General features: G+C 63.7%; 4 protein-coding genes across 4 annotated transcripts; all 4 read left to right on the top strand.

Annotated features, from left to right (window-relative positions):
- Nucleotides 1–697: 697 nt before the first annotated feature.
- On the top strand, nt 698–1642 carry LMXM_06_0480 (conserved hypothetical protein; the record flags this gene model as incomplete). Its single annotated transcript, XM_003872012.1, has 1 exon — nt 698–1642. One exon carries the CDS (start codon nt 698–700, stop codon nt 1640–1642), a length of 945 nt encoding a protein of 314 aa, XP_003872061.1.
- A 1178-nt stretch (nt 1643–2820) lies between these two features.
- On the top strand, nt 2821–4281 carry LMXM_06_0490 (conserved hypothetical protein; the record flags this gene model as incomplete). The annotated part of the gene is made up of 1 exon (XM_003872013.1): nt 2821–4281. The coding sequence occupies one exon, from the start codon at nt 2821–2823 to the stop codon at nt 4279–4281; it is 1461 nt and encodes a 486-aa protein (XP_003872062.1).
- A 1207-nt stretch (nt 4282–5488) lies between these two features.
- On the top strand, nt 5489–7126 carry LMXM_06_0500 (conserved hypothetical protein; the record flags this gene model as incomplete). The annotated part of the gene is made up of 1 exon (XM_003872014.1): nt 5489–7126. One exon carries the CDS (start codon nt 5489–5491, stop codon nt 7124–7126), a length of 1638 nt encoding a protein of 545 aa, XP_003872063.1.
- A 773-nt stretch (nt 7127–7899) lies between these two features.
- On the top strand, nt 7900–9897 carry LMXM_06_0510 (hypothetical protein, unknown function; the record flags this gene model as incomplete). The annotated part of the gene is made up of 1 exon (XM_003872015.1): nt 7900–9897. One exon carries the CDS (start codon nt 7900–7902, stop codon nt 9895–9897), a length of 1998 nt encoding a protein of 665 aa, XP_003872064.1.
- Between the last annotated feature and the right edge of the window lie 228 nt (nt 9898–10125).

A 10125-nucleotide genomic window follows, 5' to 3' on the forward strand; every position in this document is an offset into this window, starting at 1 on the left:
GGGGTCACGGGTGACGACAGACAGGGTGGGGCGAGGCGGAGGCGGAGGAGGAGGAGGGGGAGGGCCTCCGGCGCTGTAGACCTGTGTATGCACATGCATGCAACACACACGCGCGCGATACAAGTCGTCAAGTACACACACACACACACAAAACGCTGTGTTCTTGGATTTGCTTGCTTCTCCTCAGAGCTCATAGAATAAGGAGAATACGTGTCGCTGAACGGATGCTGTACGAGCAGCCCTGCAAGAGGAGATGCGCGAGGAGGGGGAGGAGAGGCTTCTCGCGACGTGTCGGTGGTACGCAGACCTGCGAACCCACACGCACACACACACACACACACGGTGCAGTGACACCTCTTCCCTCTCGAGTCCGTGTTGCTGCGCTCCGTTGTGGAGCGAAGGCAGCGCAAAGCGAGACGGGTCCGGGCGACGTAGCGGGGCTTTGTCGGGTCGCTCACTGCTTGTGTGCGTGCGTGCGTGCGTGTGTTGGTGTGACAGCAATGCCAGATGTGGGGGGGGACAGCGTGCCGCCTCTAATCTTTTTCCTGCTTGCCCACGCTGCTGCGGTGCTACTGCTGCTGAAAGGCTTCCGCTCTGCACACGCGTCTCTCTCTACCTCTCTTACCGTGCGCGTACGCGGCCGCGTACGCGCACGCACACAGACATACATATAGCTCGCCACGCTGCATGTGAAGTCATGTGGCACATCCCACGCAACCATTATCTCGTCGTCCACGACGCCGTTCGTAAGCTTCTCGGCCCCGATGCGCAGCTGGCGGCGTTCGTGAAGGCGCGGCACGCTTTCCAGTGCGACATGCTCGTGAACGACGCTCGCACGGATCCAGAGGAGCTCGTGCGCGCAGGGGTGCGAAATAGTGGCGGAGACATCAGTGACGATGCAGCCGCCAAGGCTGGCGTTGGCGAGTTCGCGCGCAGACTGCAGGGGCTGCTAGGGATTTGCGACGTAGTGCCCCACACCCGCCGTGTCGACGTCATCTTCCGTGATCGCAGCGTGATCCAGCTCGCCCTCGGCGCCGCGAAGAGGGACCTTCCCTATGCACTGGAGACCGGCGCGGACGTCAACCAAGAGCCGGACTGGCGCCTGCGCAACCGATTTCGTATCTCCCTCGGGTACGACGAGGAGCTCTTCCTTGCGCAATGCACCCGCAGCATGAACGTGGCGGCGCGCGTCTTGGAGAAGTGCGCCTTCGACTCTGTTCGGTACTCTACCTTGATGAGTACGAACGCCGAGATGGCGGCGATGTACGAGGCGAGCGGCCAGCGGTGGCAGGCGGTGCTGCCTCCGGTGACCTACTGGGAGGCGCACTGCTACTCGCTGATGAAGGCGTACCCGTGTCGCCACTATCAGCAGATCGTTGCAACGGTTCAGCACAACTTCGCTGCGTACTATGGCGAGTTCCCAATGACGAACCCGTACTGCGACGGCGAGGACCTCAACACGATTCAAGTGGTGAGGTGGTTGTGCGAGGCATTCAACGCGGGAGCAGCGATGTCGCAGGTAACGTCGGCTGCATCATCACCGGTTACCTTCAACGAGTGGGAGGTCGTGCACTGTGCCATGCCTGCAGCGATGGAGGACGGTGATGGAGAAGGGTGCTGCGGCCATGGGCAACATGGCTGATGAAAGGTCGAGCCAGGAGGGGCGACACTGATGCACTCGATGGGGGATATGTCGGATGGCACGGGGAAGAGGAAGCGTCCTGACCGTTCCGGTGTATACGTGCGCCTCTCTCCATCTCTGTGCGGGACACACACACACACACAATGCAGTGCAGATGGCAGAAGGCGGTGGCGCTTCTTCTACACGCACACGAACACACAACCTCGAGCCACTACCCCCTTCGTTGTGTGCTTTCCAGATGGGCAGCCTCTTGTGCCTCCACCTCTCCTGCTCCTGGCCTGCACACCCATTGCCCTGGAAGGGTCCGGAGGGGAGGCGGAGGCGGGACGGGGGACCGCCTCACAAGCGGACAGGAACACCAACAAGAGTAATGGGGCACGCTGGAGAGCACCAGCCGCAGCACCGCACCGCACAACGGCGGTGGCGGCCACAGCGCGAGCAAGAGGGAGGGGAGGGAGAGGGAGGGAGCGAAGAGCCAAACAGCACGCCAGGCTTACAGGACGGCGCACCACACATGCGCTCCTCCTCCTCTGACACCCTCCCCCTCTCCCTCTCTCTTGCTCGACGCCGTTCACCGCTGCTCGTTGCACGCATGTGTACGCTGTCCTACTCGTCTCTCTTCTCTCCGCGCCTACTGCTGTCGATGGCCCTCCTCTCCCTTCCATGGCGTCCTAATTTTCATTCTTAGGCAGCGTGCGGTGTCTCTCCGTCGACGCCCCCCCCCCCCGTAGTGAATCTTCACGTACGCCTGCTGCACCACCACGCCACTGGCGAGCGACACACACACACACACGTAAATAAGCAGTAAGTATATCGTCTAGCAGGGGGGCGACATGGCACCCGACAAGGACACCCCCGACTCACCACGGCGTTCGCCGACAAGAGGGGCAGAGGGCACCAAAGGATTTGCGACGGAGCAGCCGCCACAGCCCTCTTCATCCAGCTCGTCCACAGCCGCCGCTGCCACGTCCATGTCTGTCGCAGGGACGACTGGGACCGACGCGGCGACAGCGACGGCCTCGTGCAAGGCACCGGCTCCGCACGACAAGGCGGTCGTAGTGGATGAAGGTGACACCGCGAGCGTTGCTGCCGCATCTTCCTCCGCTTCCACTGCGTCGTCGTCGGCGAGCGCCGATGAGCAGCGTCGCCGCCGCCTGGCCCTGTACGGCAGCCGTGCTATGGCTGCAGGTGGCAAGAAAGGCTCTGCCCTGGCGGCGAACCCGCATCACCCGTCCACCCCGCATGGAAGTGCCCACGGCCGCCACGCCCTCACCGCCTTCGGCGCTCGCCGCGGCGGCGAGCTCGCCTCCTACATCCAGAAACGCGGCGACCTCACCTCTCAAGGTCGGTATCTCGTCATCGGCGACGGCTTGATGGCACCGTTCATGGCGCTCTGCCTGCGCGTGCATGGGCTCGAGTGCGACCTCGCCCACCATCCGTCGCAGAACGACCTCGACCGCGGCACAATTGTGCTGACGCCGTCCGTCACGCAGCTTATGGGCGACGTGCTCAACGTCTCCGTGCCGTCTGGCAGCGTCGTTGGGCGTGTGCTCACGTTCGACCACGTCGGCAACGACATGTGCGACATCGACCTCAACGAGTTTCGAGAGAAGGGCGAGAGCCCGACGTTCTTCTGCTGTGACCGGGTGAAGGTGGAGTCAGCACTGATTTCGCTGTGCCGGATCGGTGCGCACAGCTGTATGGTGGTGCCGAAGCCTCAGATCGACAAGGGAGGCCTCGAGGCCCTCGAGAACGGTGGGGTGCGGGTGCACTTTGCCAGCGGTCTGCAGCAGGATTACCTCGGGGTCATCTGCACGGCACGCAACCAAGAGCTGGTGCCGGAGCTGACGATCACCAACGAAGAGCTGCAAGCGCGTGCGGAGAACGCTGAGAAGTACCGCGATACTTTTGGCAAGTCCGTGCGGTGGATGGAGCTGTGCGTGCCGCCGCTGCCGGAGCTTGGCAAGTTCGAGAAGCGCTTCACCCCCGGCTCGCAGGAGATTGTCGAGATTCTTACGCCGCGCGACGCCAAGATGACGGTGCGGCCGACGATGATGGCCACAAAGCTCTTTTACAACGTCACACTCACCATCCCAGACGCCACGGCGGACCCGCGACTGAAGAGCACCAGCACAAAGCTGTTCTGGGACGATGTTGTCATGCACTGGACGTCGGGTGTGCCGGGGTACATCTCGCACACGATGTTTCGGCCGATGTTCACACACCTGCAGCAGAACTTCACGAAGTCCAGCGCGCTTGTGTACCGCACGCCGCTATTCTTGATGCCGCACTGGTCAGAGGGTGGCGGCCGCGTGATCAAGGTCGCCCACGCCGCGCACGGCTCGTGCTTCGATGCGGTGGACGTGTCCGACGCGCAGAGCTTCACCGACTGCTTCACCCTGGCGCGCACGATTGCCGGGGGTGAGGACGTGGCGGCGTTTCTGAAGGAGCGGCGGCTGCAGGTAATGGAGGAGATGGACCACCACTCCCGCCTCACCTATTACGGTCTGAAGGAGCGGGGGCAGATGGCGTACATGATGTCGCGCTTCAACATGAAGATCATGCGCAAGTACAAGAAGAGCTGGCGGTCCATCTTGCAGAACTACGTTACGCTGATGCCCAAGAGCATCCCGAGATGAACGCGCGTGTGCGGTATGGTTCATCAGGCGCACCGTTGCTGTCGGCTCCTGCATCCTACCCTTCTGCGCGACTGCTGTGTGCATGTACCGGGGTCTGGCGCTGCGCTGAGGCAGCGCCGTGGCCTTCGTTGCCGACCACCGCCCCGCAGGCTTGGCGTTTTGTTGCAGCGCCGCACCTGGCACTGCTCTCTCTCTCACACGCACACACTGCGTGGGTGTAGGTGTGACGGAGAGCTGGGGATGAGGTGGGAGGAGTGATGGCTGTGTGCTCGTGTGGAGCAGACGTCAAGTACCAAAACGCACGCACGGGGGAGTGTGAGAGGGCGGTGGCGAGCGAGAGGAGGAGGAGGAGGGCGACGGGACGGGGGCGACGGTGCTTTTTAACAGCAAAGACCTCTCACACTCCGGCCAAGAACAAAGGCCGTAGGCCGTAAAGCGATGGCGGCCGGCGTGGAGCTATTCATCGTGGACGACATCGCGCGATGACGTCAGGGATGGGGAGGGATGTGGGATGAGGCGCATATGGCGGTCGACGCGACTGCTCTAGCGTGCGTGTTTTCGTGCAAGTGGATGCATAGGTGGGTGCATCTTTTTGCCGCTGGTCCTCAGCGACTCACCGAACTCCCCGCGCATGCGGCGTGTCTCTCACCAGCCAAAATCGTATTCTCTCCCGCCCGCGCGCCCCGATGTGCGTCTTCCCCGCCCGCGTCGACCCCAGGCACCGGCCCTCTCTTTTCTTCCCCGATCTCTACGCCAGCGTGGCGTGGACGGTCGTCAGACTGGCGGTGCGTCGACCTTGCAAGAGGTAGGGGAAAAGGGGTGGGGGGTGAGGCGGGCCTGTCGTCCCTCCCCAGCACAGACACACGCACATGTTCGTCTCTCTACTCGCCATCCCTCACCACCCTCTCGCTCTCTCTGCGTGTGGGCGCCGACGTCCATCTCCATCTTCCATCGGCCATGGTGCTGCGGCTTGCTGGATGACTTCCTCTGCACGCACGCCTCTGCGGTTGGCGGATGGCCTTTCACACCGCTTGCCCCACTGCGGACCTTCGCCCCCCCCCCCCCCCCCCCCCCACTTGCTCTGCGCGGCGAGAAGAGGGGGACGGAGACTCGTGTGTGTGTGTGTTCGTCGACGCATCGTCCCGTCACACTCCCATTACCATTTTACAGCCACGCGACAACCTCCTTGCACGCGCGACGGGGCAGCATGGCTGCGCAGACCGCCGCATTCGTGCTGCGGTGCACGCGGTCGCTGCTGGCGTACAATAAATCCAGCGGGCACCGCTGGAGCCCCATCCCGAAGCCACCTCCCCCGCACTACGATCGCCTCTATGGTGTCCACTCGGTGCTGAACACGCTGCGTGTGGCGGCGCAGCGGCAGCAGCAACAGCAGAAGACCGATCCACTCCGAGAGACGGCAGACGCACCAGGCTCGACCTCTGCAGCTAAAGAGACAGCCTCCACGGCTCTCCACGACGCCCATCCGTCGTCAAGGGTCGCAGCGTCTGTGTCGCTGCTTCACCCGCATCGCGCGCATCTCGCGTGCCTGTACGTTCGAGATTTCAGCCTCGAGGAGGGCGGAAAGGGCGTGGAGGAGCTGGGCGACTGCAACGGCGACGACGCCGTTGCAGATGATGCGGTGAGCCGTACCAATCCTGGGTCCCGGCCGGACGAGCACCGCCACTGCCCAGGGCGAGGGCGGCACCTTCGCAAGAAGAAGGTCATTCCTTCCCGCTACACGGCGGTGCGCTGCATCACTGCCCTGGCCAAATCGTTGAATGTTCCTGTGCGGTTCGTGCCACGCGCGGAGCTGGTGCAGCTCTGCGGGGAGCGACGGAACCAGAACATCGTTCTCGAGGCGTCGTCGTATAAGCCTCAGCGAATACGACACCTCGGCGAGATATGGGGAGCGGAGGGCGCGGCGGCAACGACCACGGATGCCGCCTCCGCTGGCCCCGTCACAGTACTCTTCCTCGAGCGCATCGTCGACCCCGCCAACATCGGGGGCATCCTTCGCACCGCATTTTTCTTCGGGGTCGATCATGTGATTCTAAGCCGCCAGTGCGCGAGTTGCACGGCAGCCGTCTCGCGCACAAGCACGGGCTTTCTAGAGCACCTGCGCGTGTATCAGGCCTCTACATCCTCTGCTGCCTTCCTGCGGGCCTCGCAGCAGGTCTGGGCATCGGCGGCGCCGCCGTCGTCGTCGTCCATCACCGGTGCCAGCGGGCTGGAAGTGATTGCGAGTACGGTGGTGTCGCACACGAAGGCGCAGCGACACGACCCGAACGAGAGCGCTCCGGCGTTGCAGTCTCCCGCCTCCGACGAGTCGGCGCCGTCCGAGGTGAGCGTCGAGAGCAGCAGCGACTACGTGCGCGTGTGTGCCCAGCAGCCGAGCTCGTATCCCCCTCCTGTGCGCGTGTTGCTGCTCGGTAACGAGGACGCCGGCTTGCCGCCAGATCTCCTGCAGTGGTGCACGCATGTGGCGCACATCCGTTCTCCACGGCAGGCGCGTCTGCGTCACGCGCGCACCAGTATGCAGGGAGCGTCGCACGAGGAAGCGTCAGAGACGTGCGTTGCTGACGCCGAGGCGGGCGCGACAGACGCGCCGCTCTCCTCCAACCCCCTTGACAGCACCGCCGTCGCATCCTCGGCTTCAGTGGAGACGTTCGATCAGCACCAGCACAACCTGCGCCGCCTGGCACGCCTCCGCGAGAAAGAGGTGTCGCTGAACGTCAACACCGCCGCGGCAGCGCTGCTGTCCGCCTTGTGCGGGGTGGAGGGGCCGCTGGGGAACGGCGGTGGTCAGCTGGGGTTGGTCGATGTGCAGCCGCTGTGCCCGCCCTGAGCCCCATCCCTCACCCCTGCCCCTCCTCACCGGCCTTCACCGTAACGCTCCGTGTAACTCCGTTTTAGTAGAGACGCACGGGGACAAGTCCCGGTGCGAAGCGTGAATAGCATCCGCAGGAGGGTGGATGAGGCCCCCCCTCCTCCTCCTCTCACCGCCTACCTACAGACCCGCACGCACAGACATGCGACCATATACTCGATGCACAGCGGCGCTCGTGAGGGAGGGGGGTAGGGGGCCTCTTGTACCTCCTTTACCGTTGGAGAGGAGAGGGCCTTGCCCGCGGGGAGTGCAGGTTTTCTCTTGTGAAGCGCTGCTCCCTTGTGCTCCCTAGTCAGCGTGCGAGCGCGTTCTTGATGGCTACCACAACCACGACGCATGATGCGCGCGTCGCCTACCCCATATCAAGAGGCGTGTCTCTCCGTGCGTGCTGTTCAGTGCTCCGCTGCTCAACTCCGTCTCTCCCTCTCCCTCCCCCCGTCTTTTCGTGTCCGTCCCTCGCGGCGTGCAGGAGTGGGTGTGTCTCCGTGCACTGTTCGCACTTCGTTACACAGTACTCTCACGCACACGGACGTACGCGCGCGCGTGTGCGTGTGCATGTGTGTGTGGGGGGGGGTCTGCGAGCTATGCCGATCAGGGGAAGACTGCCTCCGCCTTCCACCACCACCATCGCCACCACCGCCAACCACCTCTGCGCCTCAACGCGTCTGGCACACGACTGTTTCCATGTTTCTTCTCTCTTCGCGCGCATCACCGTCACCGCCTTCTCTGTCATGCAGGCAACCAACCCGACTCTCGTCTCGAGTGCCGTGGCGCGCCTATGCGCCATCCTCGGCGACGAGCTGTTCCCGGTAGTGATTTGGCTTTCTATGTTTGGCGCCACGCGCCTCGCACCTTCCCTGGTGGTGCGCTTATCAATGCCTCTCCCGCAGGTGATGGACGTGCCACGACTGCTGCTGTGGCGACGAAGGCGCGGCGTCTACGACGGTGACCCGAACAGCAGTTATTTGAGCACAAGCATCAGCGCCGCGGCCGACGCCGCCGCCGCGCATCTTGCGGAGCTGATCAAGAACACACCTCCGGGCTCCAGCAGCGATGGTACTCTCCTCGGTGGCGGCAGTAGCAGCAGTGGAGCTTACGATGCAGCGCTCCGCGCATCATGGCAGCGTATCTACCATCAGTCGCTTGAGATGCTCGTCTCCATCGTGACGTACCCGACACGTTTGTGGACGTATTTTCTCTTCCAGCGCAGTCAGCGCGCGTCGCTCAGGGATGCGGCTGCCGCAGCGCGCGGTGGCGGGAACGACCGAGCAGCGGTGGCGGAGCTTCTTGTGCGCCTTGTGACTAGCTTTACCTCCACCTGGATTCACGCGAGCGGCAGCATGCTCTTTGACACCACCGTCACTTACCTCAGTACTCGCATCGGCAGCTGGGGTAGCGGCAGCGTCGGTGGCGGCAACTCCATCAGAGGCAGTGGCAGACGTCACAACGGCTGGCGGGACCTGCTCGTCGCGTCGTGCGTGTCAACTGGGGTCAACTTTTTACTGCAGATGTACTGGGTAGAGGCACTGACGAGCATGGGCGAGCTGCGGGCGCTGCCGCTGGCGACCACAGCTCGAGGGGCGCTGTCGTCGTCCTTCAGCGAGCGGATGCAGCTCGTGCTCTCAGCCCTCTCTCGGCTAGGCGGCAAGGAATTCCTGTACCGCTTGTGCCGCACGGCGCTGCAGCCGCAGCCGGACCAGCGGTCTAGCCCCGTCGAGGGGGAGCAGGCGTACGCGTCACCGTCGTCGCCATCAAACACGGCAGCGCTGCAGCCACACAGTCGCGCAGGTGATTCTTTGCTGCTGTCCTCCCCAGCTTCCGCTACGTCGCGAGCGCAGTCCCAGCCGGCGCGTGTATATCTGTGTGGCGGCAACGCCTTCGTCTTCGCCCTCAGCGGGTTTCGTTTTGGCTACTACGGCGACCCGCAGCAGCTCACGACGGCCGCGTCCAACTGCATTACGGACGCCTTGGACCTCGTGCTGCGGCAGGCGCGCCAGCGGGCCGCGGCGCAGAACGGCCGTGTGACAGAGGCCCTGCTGGAGGGGCAGGTGTGGCGACCACCTGTGGCGTCGTCGTCTTCATACAGCCACGACGTCGCTCTTTCTCCCGCCGCCTCCCTGCAGCTCCTCCCTGTGTATATGGCGAACTTTGCTGTTGGCGCCGGTGTCGGCCTTGTGTGGCGACAGCGCCACCTCCTCGCCGCAGCCCGCCGTGTGCCGTTGCTGAGAGAAGTTCTGAAGTTGCTGTTCCCGCTGCCACCGCCGCCACTACGGCTGCCTGAGGCGCTGCAGGAGCTGAGCCCGGAGTGCCATGTGCTGCTGGTGCATCCGGATGGCCGGGTCGAGGTTTCCGGGGACGCGCCGCTGCCGGGGTCTATTTCGAAGGCTAATGCGCCGGCAGCGACGATCCCCAGGGCAGCGACGACGACAACAATGCCAGACACGCCCTCTGCGGATGCCTCTCCCTCGCCACGAGTAACGCGTATCGTAGCCGCGCAGGACTTGTTCTGCCCTATCAAGCGTACACTGATGTGTGACCCGGTGCAGACAGCTGATGGTTTCACGTACGACCGTGACAGCATCGAGGAGTGGCTGCTGGCACACGACACGGCGCCGCTCACGAACCTGCATCTCGATAATACGGCACTGCGCGTGAACTGGCGAGCGCGGCAGCTAATCAGCGGGCTTGTCCTGCAGTACACCGCTGCAGCAGGAATGACAAGTGTATGAGGAGGCCAGTGAGCGCAGCAGGGCGGACTTGATAGGGGTGTGTGTGTGCGGCTTCTTCGCTTCCTCCACCACCACCTCCTCCTCCGTGCGTACGGGCCTGCGCCGGCTGCTCCGTATTATGTGCTTTATCACCGGTGACCGTCTTGATGATTCGCCGATCGCGACGACGACAACACGCACACACACATCACCACCATTGCCACGACGTAAAAAGCAAAGAAATGCGTC

Source organism: Leishmania mexicana, chromosome 6, assembly GCF_000234665.1.
Source record: "Leishmania mexicana MHOM/GT/2001/U1103 complete genome, chromosome 6".
Taxonomy (NCBI): Eukaryota; Euglenozoa; class Kinetoplastea; order Trypanosomatida; family Trypanosomatidae; genus Leishmania; species Leishmania mexicana.